A 16200-nucleotide genomic window follows, 5' to 3' on the forward strand; every position below is an offset into this window, starting at 1 on the left:
GAGCTGGCAGTGAACCTCGGCTCCTTTTTTGTTGGCATGTGAGGTGGCTGACTCACCGAGGAGAGGGTCAGATGCTGGTGCCCGGGGTGGGAGAAGCCAAGAAGCCACCCGCCCTGCGAGCACTCTGATACGGATGGTCTTCTGAGCTCTTTCGTGGGGTGTTTTCACACAGCGCATCTGCTGGGGAAGTAAGTGATCTTCGCTTCTGTCTGTTATGTCCTCTGCGGCACAGGGACACGGGGACCCAACACCCTTTCTGGACCGGGGGAAGAACAGTCGAGAGGAGATTAGAGCAAAGCCCAAACCAAACACAGGCACATGGGACGGGAGGGAGAACGCTGGCCGGCTTCCATGCCAGAGCACTGCAACGTGAGTGCCGCACAAAGACCGGCAGAGACCGGAGGACAGCCTGGGACTGCAGGAGAACCTGCAACATCTTCACACGTAATTGTCGCTGCCTAAAACCCACCGGTACGACTGCTTTTCAGCTCTCTCCCAGGGAGCAGTTTCCTTACTGTAACACGGGGACAGTAATGGTTTCTGTGTGGTGGGATGTTCTGATAATTAAATAAGCTACTACAGGTGGAGAGATGAGCACAGGGCTGGCAACCAGTGCTCCCAAGTCTACTGTCTACTGTGATTCTCAGCCGCCTCTCTGCACACTCTTCAGTAAGTTACACGATGTCTTCGGTGCCAAAAAACAAGGCGTAGATGGGGATGAAGAAAGGAAAGCCTGGAAGAAGGCGGGACCAGGTGGGATTAAAAAACAGGAGTAGAGGGCGTCCAGCTGGCTCCGCTGGGAGAGCATGGGACTCTGGATCTCAGGGTCATGAGCTCAAGTCCCACACTGGGCATGAAACCTACTCTAAAAAAAAAATTAGGAGTAGAAGAGAAAAGAGAAGCACACACACACAAACACACGCATACATATACACACCCATATTTATACACACACACTAACATGTTCACATTTACACAAACCCATACTCACACCACACAGATAAACACACTTATAATCAAATATACACAAAACATGCACACGTACACACTTACACACACTCGCATTTACACACATGCATATACACACACATGCACACACGCACTCTCTCTTTTTAAAAGAATCTAACAATATGAGCTTAGCTTATTTATTTCAGGAAAGTTCTCCTCACCAATAAAGCTGGCCTAACCCAGAGAAAAGCCAAGCCCAAGGCCCCCCACCACGACCTCACCAGGCAAGGAAACGTCCATGAGGAGGGCAGTGATGTGAACCGAAATGGTCTTAATGCGGGGCACTTGGCGCACTTTACCAAACACAAATACAACCCCATGAGTAAACTTGAAAGTAAACCTCAAAAATTCTCGTGATACCAAAAAAGGGAAAAAAAGGAGAAAGAATGGAAAGTTTTTCTTCACTGACATCCCCTTTGACCCCATTTTCTGAATTGGCCAACATTCTCCTCCATCTATAAGGTAGTACACGGGGTGTCCACCGCAGCCTACACCACCGCGGCTGGGAGGCGGTGCTCTGGACTCCCATCAGCTGAGCTATGTTCTCACAAAGGGTCAGCTGTGTTTGCTCCAAAACTAGTTTATGTCCATTGTACTTCTCTGTCATTCCATAATTTCATTAACAAGTGTAAAAAGACAGCTGCTGGTTCTAAGAAAATGAAGTTGGATGCTTAAGGAACAACCTGGTAAGGCTTAGTCACCTAAAGAATTGTCAGATTGGGTATGGGTAGGACAATTTGACGAAGACTATAAAAGAGAAAGAAAAGTCTAGAACTCTGCATTCAGATGGTTTTGTAAGTGTCTTTTAAGATGGCATGCATCATTTATAATGAATCTCCATTTCACCAAACCGTTCACAGAATCAACTATTACCGCTTTTCATAACTATACAGAAAACATCTGTGGTTTTGTAAACCTAGTAGCCAACAACTATTCTGTGTGAGGCACATGCTGAGTGTTTCTTATAAACTCGAATAATGAAAGAATGAACCAAAACAGCATGCTAAAACAAGCATTTTGGAACTCTGCTAAAATATTGGTTCCATTTTGGCTAGTGCTGGCTTTTAGAATATAAATTTTGATGCACAAAGGTCTTATCTTGTTTCTAATCTCGCTTCTGTTAAACAATGTGAAAGAGAAATTATTTCTGCCTCTGGGCACATAAAATGTCCCATCATGGGAACAGAATCAAACACGCAATGGCTCACGGCTCAGATGCGAACAGCACAAAGCTAGGCGAGCAGAACAAGAATCAGACATATAACCTTTCTCCTGAACGGCAGGGCATTAACAATGCCTGAAAACACACGGCTTTAGCCAGTTTAAGCAACATGCCATATGGTGAGAATTGTTAGGTAATTTCTAAGCTAATAGTTGAGAAGCTCTGAGCCTAGAAATGTTCGTGTCTGCGTTGATCCCCAGATACGCCACCCCCACTGGTCTGTTTTTGTTTTTTTTTTTTAAGATTTTATTTTGGGGGCGTCCAGGTGGCTCAGTTGGTTACAGATTTTATTTTTTATTAATCTCTATGTCCAACATGGGGCTCAAACTTACAACCCCAAGATCAAGAGTCACGCGCTCTACCGACAGAGCCAGCCAGGCCCCCCCCCCCCCCCCACCACCAGACTGGTTTTCATTTTGGGTTGAAGATCGACAGAAAAACAGATCTGTGACAGACAGTCCCCCAGTAAGAAGAAAAGTGAAACCAAGGGGACTGGTCACTGTTATTTACCAACACGGCACATCTGAGACAGCGACGATCATGGACCGATTTCATTATCGAGAAGGTCTTAATTATAATCGGTAGTGATTTAACCATTCACAAGGGCCTACTTATCGGTATGACACTCTCAAGTGCCATCGGTATTCACTGTAAAGGTGTTACAGTCCTAAACGGATCTGTGTCTGCATGTGTGGACATACGGGGTAAAGAGTAGGGAAGATGCAAGTTTATGCAGAAATATGCCAAGCTTTGGGTGCCTCACTCTGCAGGTTAATTGTTTGTTTGTTTGTTTCCTTCATCCTGGCAGAAGCATTTTTGCTTCAAAGACTCAGAATTATCTGCCAGTCAAACATGATTATGCCTACCTAACCCAAGGGTTAGAGTAAGAAATAATACAGTTAAAATGCAGAACGTCTCAAAGCCCAACTCAGTGCAATGCAAACCGCTTAACAAACACGTCTTTGAGTTGCCTCTGAACAGTCCATCCCAGCAGCTGTGCGGCCAGGATAAAATGTCTAATTCATGTTTTACCAGAGAGCTAGAGGGGATCTGAGATCATCCCAGGCCATGTCTCCTCCTTCCACAGGCATGGAAACCCCATAAAGACCCCATAAAGGTGAGCAGCTGGCAGCAAAACCGAGTCTCATCAATTCCAGTGCGTTCTTTGTCCACAGGGCTGACACTCTGACTCTCAGGACTGTGACAATGTGACCATGATAAAGACGATAGACAGGAAGAGAGCTTCTCCCATGTGCCCAGTACTGACTTCCGTACTTTCCCCGGACAGGTCCCTCGGCCCTCAAATCAACCCCATGAGATGAGAATGATTACCATCCTCTTTTTGAGGAAACAGAGGTGCAGTGAGATGGGGTGTCTCACCGGGCCGTCTGGCGTAGGACCCCACAGCCCGCCGCCAGGCCCTCCCACACTACGGAGTTGTGCATTTCTCCGTCGGACAGCCTGAGAGTGACGGGTGCTGTGGTCACTTTGAACAAACAAACAGAACATTCCGACACACCGCGTGAAACTCAGCGTCCTGCCTCTCTTGGCTCCCTCGGTCCCTGTGCCTTCAAGCCTCTCTACGCCACCCCTCCTCCTCTCTGCTCCCCAAGTTTTGAGAGCCGCCAGGAGCTCTCTTCGTCAGTATCAATGACGCCATTCTTCATTGAGCCTGACAAATAGGTCGGTTTCAGGAAATTCGTGCTCCCCCTTTTACATTTCCTCTACTTCCCATCAGAGAATGAAGGCTTCTATCTCGATGATTCTATTCATCATTAAGAAGGAACTGTTACTCCTTTTTTAATGAAGAGAAAGGAAATCAAGTCAGTATGAAACCAATGGACGAACCTACCGTAATGTATTTAGTAGGCAGGTTATTTACAAGGAATACAAACAAATGCGAGAGAAGAGCCAGCAAGAATTTTACTTTTGCTACGGTGGTCACTGGGTTTGCACAGTAACAGAGCCGTTCAAAGAACAGCAGAATGTCTCCCTGCGTTCTGTAAATAGACTTTGCTCTTGGAGCCTACAGGGCTGCATTTCACGGCTGAATGGAACACACTATTTGATGCAATCATGCACGCTTAAAGTAGGAAGTTTTAGGCTCTAAGTTTAAAAATCATTTTTATCTTTTTAGATATTTCTGAACATACTAATTTGCAATGCAGAGCTCCAGAAATCTTTAGTTTCACATGTGAATTTTATCATCTGCACTTAATAAAGTTATTTCCATTTGAAAAAAAAAAAAAGTTTGTCCTGGGTGGCTCAGCCGGTTAAGCCTCTGCCTTCAGCTCAGGTCTCAGGGTCCTGGATCGAGCCCCACGCAGGCTCCCTGCTCAGTGGGGAGTCTGCTTCTCCTTCTGTGTGCTCTCTCTCAAATAAATAAATAAAATCTTTTATTTATTTTTTTTTTTTTTAAAAAAAGCTTGTCCTGGGGCGCCTGGGTGGCTCAGTGGATTGAGCCCTGCCTTTGGCTCAGGTCATGATCTCAGGTTCCTGGGATCGAGCCTCACATCGGGCTCTCTGCTCAGCGGGGAGCCTGCTTCCCCCCCCCCCCCTCTGCCTGCCTCTCTGCCTACTTGTGATCTCTCTCTCTCAAATAAATAAAATCTTTAAAAAAAAAAAAAAAAAGCTTGTCCTATATTCAGGGATATGAGTGATCTACCGCAGGAGGCTAGAATGGTCTCTGTGGTAATAAGGGAGAATGTGATTCTAGAAAACACAACAAGGAAAAACACCCTCCCTGAAGCATGCTTTTAACCACATCACTGCACAGCCCCTGTTCTGCAAAGATAAGCGGTCTAAACGAAACTCAGTTCCAACCTCAGAATTCTGTTCAGCCCTTCCCGGATTATGCCCTTCCTTGGGTTTTCTATAGCACTCAAAATCTGTAAAACAGACAGTTTAACTCAGTATTAGCTCAAAATGTTTACTGTTGTTCGTTATGCATTCTTTTGCTTCCCATCTAACTTTGTGATTTTTCAAGGGCTTCCCTGAAGCTGCACACACTGTAGGGGCTTCCTGAATCCTTCAGGAACCATTCTGAGACCTGCTGGCTCCCTGAGGTTTATAGGAGAGGAATAACAGCCTGGGCCAGAGCGCAGGATGGGTGGTGGGGAGTCCCGGAGCAGAGGGTGAGGAAGGTGGGCTGAGGAGATAAAATAAAGAAGCCTATATGTAGTTCAAGGAGAACAGATTTTCTCTATAAGTAGTGAGGAGTCCTTGAAAGTATCTGAGAATCGTACAAGCAGAGTTCTAATCTGGGAAGATCTACTTGGCTGCATCTCGAATAACGTCAGCTGAACAAAGAGTGGGCTTTGTAGAGCCACAGCATTTGTTCTGTTACAGTAGGAAATGTTTTACTTTTGTAGTTTATTTAGATTCCAAAGCACACGCCCAACACCCAAATACACACTGTGCTAACACTCAAAGCAGACTGTTCTAGATGTGGTAGAATTTATTGTCTAAAGTGCTAATGGGCCAATAAAAAGACAAATTAATTACAACCAACTCTTATTCACATCAAAGAAATACATTTGCTAAAGGTGCAGGAATGATGTCTGGAAAGAAAAGGCTCATTTGCCCACAGCGAGCAAAAAGAAGAAATTTTCCTAGTTTCAGACTGTTACCTTTTGAAAAAGTTATATATCAAATAACTTCTCAACAAGTTTGCTTTATGTGATGAGGAAAAGGCTGTCATGAAACAGAATTCCCTACAAGCAAGTGATTTCCTTTTGCCTTCTAGTCCTGTAAGACCTGCCTCCTTTCCATTCCTCCCTCACCACTCTTGTTAAAAAGCAAATGAGAAAGTCATTCAGCTGATGTTTTTCTAAGTAGAAATGAGGAGAAAACATTCATAAAGACTAAACAAATCTCTTAGGAAATGGGGACACAATCAAAAGGGTAGGACTGAAATTTCCTCTATGAACATAAATGCTTCCCTCCTGAGTCAAAGCAATTGTGATGAATTCCTCGAAAGGGCCAAGACTCACCAAATAAAATCAGTAGTCACCTGTGTTCAGTGGAGTAGGGATGAAACGCCTCGAGGGAGGAACACTAGCAAAATGTGGGACTGGGTGGTCATGTTTCCCTGCAAATGTGTAGTTTGTATTACCAGTAACCATCAGACATGGACAGTTCGCATCAGCAGTGACCGTCAGACATGAACAGTTCGTACCACCAGTGACCGTCAGACATGGACAGTTCGTACCACCAGTGACCGTCAGACATGGACAGTTCGCATCAGCAGTGACCGTCAGACATGGACAGTTCGTACCACCAGTGACCGTCAAACAGTACAGTTCGTATCACCAGTGACCCGGGACATGGAAACCCACAGCATCTGAGCTTAGTTTGAATCAACGGAGAGTGACTTCCCGAAACAGCGACAAGGAAAGACGTGCACACTAAACCTCTTCTTCATGTGATAATCACACCAGTTACCACTTCTGGCTAGAGGTGGTGCCCCATTATTTCTAGTTGTTGGAACACCTCTGAAGACAGTAATACGCCCTTTACGGGGAAAGAACCTGGCGCTTGAAAATGAACCAACCCGCCCATGACTTCTTAGGAAGTTAGTGGCACAGCCAGATCCTGAAATCAAATCTTGTTGACTTCAAAGCCCATGTGCTGGAACTGGAAAGAAGGAGTGTGAATTTTATGGGAAAAGCAGAACTGCCAAATAAAGAAAATAGACGAAGAGGACTGAGGCCCAAAACTCAAGTGAGGAGAGAGCCAACTTACCAGCATATTTTGTAGTATTAGATTCATCCATGGACCAAAAGCAATAATCAAAGGCAAATACCTGAATGAAAGAACAAATTATTGAAGATTAATTGACTGCTAAGAGTAAATCAGACTGCAAAAAAAAAAAGATTTGCTGATAAACATGAGGGTTCCTGCTACTGTCTGATTAGGAAAAAAACACTATAGGTTTGTTGCTTCATTAATCCTAAAGCTGCTTTTGCACTAAATTGATGGTTATCTGACCGTACTAGAATAAGTTGCATATGAAAATCGTTATTTATCCAGAATGCAAACAACGAGACATCTTAATAAAAAAATACATTTTTTAGAGATTTTATTTATTTATTTGACAGAGAGAGAAATCACAAGTAGGCAGAGAGGCAGGCAGAGGGAGAGGAGGAAGCAGACTCCCGACCGAGTGGAGAGCCTGATGTGGGGCTTGATCCCAGGACCCTGAGATCATGACCTGAGCTGAAGACAGAGGCTTTAACCCACTGAGCCACCCAGGCGCCCCAATCAAAAAATATTCTTAATGAGGGCGCCTGGGTGGCTCAGTGGGTTAAGCCGCTGCCTTCAGCTCGGGTCATGGTCTCAGGGTCCTGGGATCGAGTCCCGCATCGGGCTCTCTGCTCCACAGGGAGCCTGCTTCCCCCTCTGTCTGCTGCTCTACTTGTGATCTCTCTCTCTCTGTGTCAAATAAATAAATAAAATATTTAAAAAAAATATTCTTAATGATACATTTAGTAAGAAAAAGAAAAACAAGCAAAAACAATGACTTCTCACCCAAATCCACAGTTCCCACATCTGCTAAGGCCCTTGGCTGGACTCCCACGACCAAGTAACATGAAAGTGATCTACCGGCATTTGAACGACCTCTTTCCCGCTTTCTGTGATGCTACCATTTACAGCCAAAGCTCCAAACTCCCCACAGTCCCACCTCGGACTCTGTTCTCTCTGTTTCAGCATGCGTTCTTGGCCCAAGTCTGGTTAACAAACTAGTAACTCTCTTGGGTGCATTCACTTTCTGTAGAGTGACACTGCGTGTCGGGAAACACTGTTGCGTCCTGCGCTGGGATTCTCATCCAATCACTGCTTCCGTGCGTATGACCGCCACTCGTGTTCCAGCCATCATTAGCAGGTGCAGAGGCCAATGTTCCCCAAAGTATATTCCAAGAAACAGTAGTTTCAGGAGATATTCCATGAAAAACAATTAAAGCCTCTGAAAACATATCCAGCTAAGAAACCCACTTAATTGCTTAACTTTTTTATTTCTCCAATTCATTTTAGTGAAGAGACCCTTTCCTGATGAACACCTATTAACGTGTCTCAATACTACTCTTTCTCAGTGTACCCCCTTGGCAGACTCTGCCTCAGAGGGCTTGGCAGCCACTTTCCGGGGCTCCCTGTTACAGCCTTTCCCCCTGGCAGTCCACACAGCAAATTACAGACCTCCCACAGACAGGAACCCTCCCCTGCTTAATCACTTCCTAGGGACTGTAAGCACTGCACAAACAGAACCCGAGCTCTGACCGGCATTTGAGACCGGCTACAATGCATTCCCAGCCCCTGACCCCAGCCTCCTTGTGCTTCCACTGAACCTGTCTGTACCTTGGAACTGGGAGGAATGATTCCACCCCTGTCTTTGTTCTCCTCCTCATTTACCGTCCCAAATGCTTCCTACTTCTTAAGGCCCAGTTTGACACATTTCTTTCCCAGGAAACATTTCTTGGCTAAATCCAACAGAATTATGTCTCTTCTCTGAAATCTTACAATGCCGCTAATCCTTTTTCTTGCCACTCTCATGCCAGTGAACCAGCTTTCCACTTACCAGGTCTGCATGCCTGTTCTCCCTCCAGGGGAAAATGAAGTTCCTTGAAGGCAGGAACCAGACCCAACTCATACTTATATCCTACAGTGTTCACAGCAGCTATTTATGGTATTTATTGAATGATTAATGATAGTGAGACCTCGCAAGAAAGCAGGTACCTTCTACATCCTAAAAAGACTGAACTGTGCTCCAAACAGTTCCAGCCCTGCATGCCGGCTGTCACAACGGAAGCAGGTACGTACCATGTGCATAGCTTACATCATCAATCTCAAATCCAAACTCAAATTTTGCTACTTATACACACTTTTTTCACTCTGGTCTTACAGCAACCAAGCTTAAAAGAAACGGCAGTCTCGGCCAAGAGAATGCGCGTTATTTACTGCATTTCAGGGCTCTTCCGATGACTCGAGAGACCACACAGGCGAAATCCAGGTCCTTTTCCTGCCTCTAGGCAGCACTGAACTTCAGCACTTGTCCTGGGACATGACAATCTTTTTTTTTTAAACATTTCCAGAAAAGGAGATTCCACAACCTTCCTTTAACGGCATCTTATAACACTTAAGTTCCATTCTTAGGACATTTTCCCTTCCTTTTGACCTAAGTCAACTCTCCTTACTTTAAATGGCCAAGAGAGGTTTCCTCTGGAGTCTCAATGAATTCCTCTCAGGAGTTGCTATATTCAGTGAAATACTCATTTATTCCCCCTCTGTTGATTTTTCGTACTTACCTAAAACTTTTGACCATTTGCTACTTTGCACATGGAGCGAGAAAGCTAAGAAATTCTATTCACAGTAATGCTACTTGAAATAAAATGAATTCCTCCCCAAGTTTTGAGGGTCTATCTCTCAGTAACAACCATTTCCTATTCTGTGCCAACTTCCACTTCTAGCAGTCAATAAAGTCCATTTTGCTCATAAAAAGGGAGATACCAAAGTTTTCACTTTAAGCATCTGTCTCCTATAATTCAAACAAATGTTAAAACCACGCAGAGTTTTCAAATGAAACAAACAAAACAACACAACCCGCGGAGCAGAAAAGGCCTGTGACTGACTAGATACGACTGCTTTTTGCTTGCCAAATACTTAACTCTCCTTGACCTGAATTATGGCTTGAATTTCATAACCTTTGATCACAGGCGTTTGAAAATGGCCATCCTTCAAACCATGGAGTATAGGTTATTATTTTATTAAATATTTACCACTAAGAAGGCTGAAGTGCAGACATCTAAGCGATTTCCCTAAAACTCAAGGCAAGTGAACAGAAAAATTCTTATTAGTTTTTAGTTCCTTTAATGCAGGTGACAAGTGATCCTCCCTTCCGTGAAATTCTACTGACTTTGGAGGTTCTGTGGCCTGAGTTCACATGTGGCTTTTTAAAAAATTTATCTGACAGAGAGAGATCACAAGTAGGCAGAGAGGCAGGTGTGGGGGGGGCAGGCTCCCCACCAAGCCGAGAGCCTGAAGCAGGACTCGATGCCAGGACTCCGAGATCATGACCTGACCTGAAGGAAGAGGCCCAACCCACTGAGCCACCCAGGTGCCCTCACACGTGGTTCTTTTGGACGCCTCAGTTCTTGTGTATGGGTCTTAACTTCCACTGGAAACGATGAGCTTCTTGTGGACAGGGACCACGTTTCATGAATCTCATAGCGCCTATAGGTCAGGATCTCATACAGAGCAGTCACTGTATATAGTATTTTCTCAATAAACAAACATAATACCCATAATACCAGGAGAAGGAGCTGAATACAGACAGAAGCACAGAACAGATGTGAGAACTGGCAGGAAGCGGCAGAAATTCAACTGCAAGATGTATTTTTAGAGGTTTCATTATTTTCATATGCATTTTTTCTTTCTTTTTCTTCTTAGTGCACAAGTGGTGGGGGATGGGGAGAGGGAGAGAGGAAATCGGCAGGAGACTCCCCGCTGAGTGCAGAGCCCAACGTTGATCCCAGACCCTGAGATCACCACCTGAGCTGAAGTCAAGAGTTGGATGCTTAACCCACCGAGCCACCCAGGCAGCCCTCATATGCATGTTTTTGAGAGAACGTGGTGCCTTCAATGGTCAAATACAAATCTGGTCAGGGATGAGCATGAGGGTCCACTTTGGCACCATTATTCCATGGCTCAGGTGGCTAACAAGTATGGCCAATCATGTATAATTTGTAATCTGCACAGCGACGAGAACAATCATTTGTTGTTAGAACAATTATTTCTTATGATTATTACTAAAACAGCTTCAAGGGTGTTCAAAATAATTTGTCTTAGGTAGTCCAATCTCCTGCAATCTTGTTAGTCCCATACACTATTCACAAATTATTATCCTTCTTTTAACAGCCAAATTTAAAAATAATTCAATCACAAAAGGTCTGTAAAAAAAATGGGGGGGGGGGACACAGTTTTCTTTGGTCTTAGAGTAAGTTATGATTTTCCAATACAAAATCCACTGATAAGTCAAAAGAGATAATAAAGCCATTTTCTTGAGAGCCATTTCTTAGAAAATAACCATGTCAAATTTAAAAAAAAAATCACTTTTTCCAAAGCCATCACATTATATTAAAGAAATACATTACGACTGCAAACTCATTCCAGTCCTAAATGCTTATTCCATCTATTCATTACGAAGTTACTAGCATTCCAACCAGAGCGTGGGGATGGGGAACTTCTTAACGCATACGACTGACTTTAAAAAAGAAATCAAATTTGGAAACCAAGAATTAATTTCCTTTTTTGTCAGTGCCACACTGTGAGCATTTTCTGTGAAGGCACCCATACCTTCCTCGAACCTTTAATTAGGTAAAGAGTAAAAAGGACAGACACTCTCCAGTTTTTAAAATCTGAAAGCCATCGTCTTCACTGTTTCCAAGAAAATTTTACTCTACCTTCTCAAAATCCTACTCCTTCCTCTTGGCTTGCAACTTGTAAAACTCCTACCAGCCTTGAGTTCCCTGAGCCTGTTGTTCACATCTGTTCCACCTTCACAGCTCTCTTCAAAATGTTAGACCTGCACCTCTGTGATCCCCTGAACGTCCAGGAAAGTCCCAATAGGCTGTTTTTAATAAATGTGTTGAGTGACCCAACCTCTGAGGCAATGGACCCGGGAGCAGGAAGAAACACAGTCAAACTCCGTCCTATCTAAAAGTCCTATCTGATGGTATTTCAACAAAATTCAATTTTTTTAAAAATGCAAGAAAGAATCTTTTGTGTTTCCCTGAAGAACCAGAAGGCATTAGCATTCTAAGAAATGTGGTCTGTAGTCATTTTCTGACCCATAAAAACCAAACGTGCAGGAACCTGCAATTCCAAGTACCTTCCATTCATCCTTTCTAACGGTTAGCATTCAACAGTAAGTTCTCCAGTTGTACGATTAACTCACAAAGCAATCAACAAATACCTATTTGCCACCCTCCTCAATGTTAGGGACTATGGGAACTCAAATATGTATTAGGCATGTTGTCTGTATTCTAGTTAGTCTAGCTAAAAATAACAACATAAAACAATTATCCTTGGTGGCGGGGGAAAGCACATTTTCCCCCCAAATCATTTTAATACCTCTCATTTCCCCCTGTCCAGGCAGAAAGCGATTAACCCCAACTTATATCAAGATTATTTAAATTTATGTAAAGAAATATTTCTAGGTATGCCTGGGTGGCTCAGTCAGTTAGGTGTCTGCCTTTGGCTCAGGTCATAACCCACGGTCCTCGGACTGAGCCCTGTGTTGGGCTCCCTGCTCAGTGGGGAGTCTGCTTCTCCCTCTCCCACTCCCCACCGTTCATGCTCTCGCTCTGCCAAATAAATAAATAAAATCTTTCAAAACAACAACAACAACAACAAACATTTCCAGACATATACATCAGATTTTTGGCACAGTGAGCAAAAGCCCACTCCCATTAAATTTTCCAAATTAAAATCTTTCAATGACACCTCCAATGTCACTTCTTTCTGAAAACTCTCTTCAGGACACTTAATGCTCTGAATTTCTTATCTGTCTGCCCAGACTTTATGTGTTGTGGGGTTTGGGGAGGGAGTGTGTGTAAGAGAGACAAGAGATTCATTCCCTTTCTTCTGCTATACTATTAATTCGTAGAGGTCAAGATTTTGGTTTTCCTAATGTTTTATTGTCCAAAATTTCACAAACCAAAACAAACAAAAAACCAAACCCTGAGAATTTACTCTGTAAAGCAACTTCTTGGCAAAACAGCTTTTGGCTGAACGTTCTTGCAAATCTGTTTTCGCATGTGAATGCTGCTGTTAAAGAGCACGCTGGCTGGTGTGGTCCTTCCCCCACACGACACCACACAAGACACCACGGGGGTACCCGGTCCAAGTCTCCGTTTCTCACTCAACTGTGGAGGCGCCAGGACCAGAGTCACTCTACAGACATTCTGTTTATTGGACTGTGTTTCTCGGATTGCACTCCTGTCCCAACAAGACAGGAGCAGGCTCCCCTATTCATCTGTTACATCCAGGGTCAGCCAGATCTTCAGCTCTGGGAGTCTGCACCAACAACCAAGAAATCCTCTGGGAATATAAAGGACAGTAGAAATGTCCAGGGGCAAAGGGAAGAAAACAGAATGGAGACCTATGAGGCAGTCCCTCCTTCCTGTAACTATTTCCCTCTCCTCACCTCCCTGCCCAGGGAGCGACAGCTCATTCTTCAAGTCCTGCCCAAAGGTTGCCTCCTCCGTTTCCTCAACTTCCCTCCTCCGTGTCGTCTTCGTCAAAAGCATAACCTCTCTTATATACACTCTACTGAAGTAACTACCCATTTTACACTCAGTTGGGATTGTGGGAATTTACACAAAATACCTGCCAATACGAGGTTTGGCGTAGAACAGTAACGCAGGACCCGCAGCGACCAGGATCAGCGCAGATGGCATCTGCTCCTGGACCCCTCTCCCCAGACAGTACTACAGCTACTACTTGGGGAGGGTTTGTAATGTACCATTCTCAGCGTGTCAGGGTCTCATCCAGCTGGAACTTCCCCCAAGCCAAGGACTATGCGGATTTCTTTATTTCCTACAGGTATCAACGCAGTAGACAGATTGATTTTCTTAACAAAGTAAAGAGAGGGGGCGCCTGGGTGGCTCAGTGGGTTAGCCGCTGCCTTCAGCTCAGGTCATGATCTCAGGGTCCTGGGATCGAGTCCCGCATCGGGCTCCCTGCTCAGCGGGGAGTCTGTTCCCCCTCTCTCTCTCTACCTGCCTCTCTATCTACTTGTGATCTCTGTCAAATAAATAAATAAAAAATCTAAAAAAAAAAAAAAAACAAAACAAAATAAAGAGAGGAAAGTAAAAAGACAACAAAAGTCCACATGGCCATGAGTGGAAGAGATCCTATAGTTTCTGAGGTCTGTAGTGAAAGTATCCATGCAAAGCACCTCGCCCCTACATCCCAAATCCAGAACTGAAAGGGCTTCCCACTCTGCGCGGACGTGATCTGCTTTCCATGAAGGAGTGTGTCTCTCTCCTCTCCTTCACCCTCCTCTCTTTGCACAATTCATCCACTGTTCACATCTGCAGACCCAGCTGCTATCGGCAGCCCATCCTGGCAACTATCAACTTTGAAACTGAGCCCGAGATCTCTTCACAAACCCCCATGTCTCCAGTTTTATAAATATTGGCTTGCGAATGTTCAATTCTGTCGAGTTGAAAGGGCACAATTAATATGAAAGACAAGTGCCAAATTTGTTCACATTTCACAGCACTGTTCTAAGAATTCAATCAGACCCCCCCCCCTCAAAAATTACTCTATTTCATGGCATGTCAAAATTTTCCTTTTGGTGCCAAGTTTCAACACTTTTCCCTTTCATCACTTTCTCCTAAGTCAGAGACAGGAAGAGTCATTTAAAAAAAAAAAAAAAGAGGAGTTGAATGTCATTAACCTTGAAGAAGCAGGACCAAAATGGAAAGGAAAGCAGGTCACTGAAGCCTGTCTGATCCCTGAACCATCTCCAACCACCGCGACGTGCAAGAGCGGCTTTGCCAGCGTGAACTCCAAGCCCTTACTTGAGCCTATCTGCTCCTGCTCATGCTCACCGAGGGAGAAGTTCTGTAAGGGTCACTCCTACTACAGGTGAGTTCTACCGAAGGACACCACTTCCCATGGAACCGCGGTCTTTCTGCAGTGTGATGGATCCTTCTCTGCTTATGCCTAGATGAGCACGGCAAACAACGCCTTGAGTTACACAGTCCGAACTGCCCGACTGTGAAGAGGTCAGGGCATCCGGAAGACTCAGCACGAGACAACAGCACCTGTTGCGCACCGACAGGCCGACGAGGCAGGGCTCCCCGTCTCAGGGAGTTCACGATCTCTGGGCAAGTGCCACTCTACACGGCAGTCTGAATTCCTAAGGGGCCCTGGGGAGGTGACTCTTGGAAGACCTGGTTTGTCTTGGTCATAAGCATCTCCGGAGCTAAGAGCCTCCCTTCTGTCAAGCCCTCACACTCGAATAGAGGGAAGTCACCAAGAAAAGGGAAGAGTGTGGTATGCAGAAGGCAGTGCAGACCTACAAAGATGAACAGTTGCACTGGGGGACGGGGGTGAAGGAAGTGGGGCAAGGCTCAGGTTTCTAGAGAAGGCAAAGCTGGGGGTAAACTCTGACAGATAATCATTAAGAAGGCAAGTAGGAAAGGCATTCCAGGTAAAGGGGGAAGCTGGCAAGCAGCGGAGAAAAGAAGGTGAGCGTGACTGGAGTTGTTTGCAAGAGCAGGGGGCAGGGAAGCAATGGTGAAGAACGTGGCCAAGCCAGCCGTGGGAGACTTCGTGTACCTTACAGAGAAGCCCGGGCTTTTGTGTGCTGGCAGATGATGGGGCCACGTTCTCACTTTGGAGGGAGCACTGTGGAGGGATCACTGTGGATGAGGGACTGGATGCGTGGAAGACCAGAGACCAAGAGGCCAATTAGCAAATCATTCTGATGGAGGTAAAAGGTTTTAATTCTCAGCCTCAGCGGGGATGGAAAGAAGCTAGAGTGAAAGGCACTTCTTGGGGAGGGGGACAGAACCCCTTACCTTATTTACTGGAGAAATAGCACTTTTTCTTCGGAGAACTGTACTAACTACTACTCCAGCCACTTGGTTCCCAGGAGGTACTGCCATGTTCTCATGGGGCACGTACAATCATATATTCTATAAATGCTTGCTCAGGGGAGGAGGCAGGAACGGCACACACGCGCTCGAGGTGGACTACTCAGTTCCCTCATCTCCTGGCCGTAGTTAGCTGGTCCTAAAGTGAGTGTCTGACCTGGGATTTTGGGATTTGGGACGAAGGAAGCCAAACCAGTCTCTCACGTGACTGGAGTCGTAAAATCTGGGACATGTGGAGTCCATGTTTCTAAACACACGAACCAGAGAAGCAGACACAGCTGGACAGCGGTGAGACAGAGAAATGAGGGG

The 16200-nt window shown here is 45.0% G+C and overlaps 1 protein-coding gene across 1 annotated transcript in view; it reads right to left on the reverse strand.

Moving 5' to 3' along the window:
- KIF13A (kinesin family member 13A) overlaps positions 1-16200 on the reverse strand; it is a 199800-nt gene that overhangs the window by 86974 nt on the left and 96626 nt on the right. The window contains 1 exon segment of the mRNA XM_046004604.1: positions 6974-7034. Within this exon segment, the coding sequence (XP_045860560.1) occupies positions 6974-7034 (61 nt within the window).

The sequence above is a fragment of the Meles meles genome, chromosome 5 (genome assembly GCF_922984935.1).
Source record: "Meles meles chromosome 5, mMelMel3.1 paternal haplotype, whole genome shotgun sequence".
Lineage (NCBI taxonomy): Eukaryota > Metazoa > Chordata > Mammalia > Carnivora > Mustelidae > Meles > Meles meles.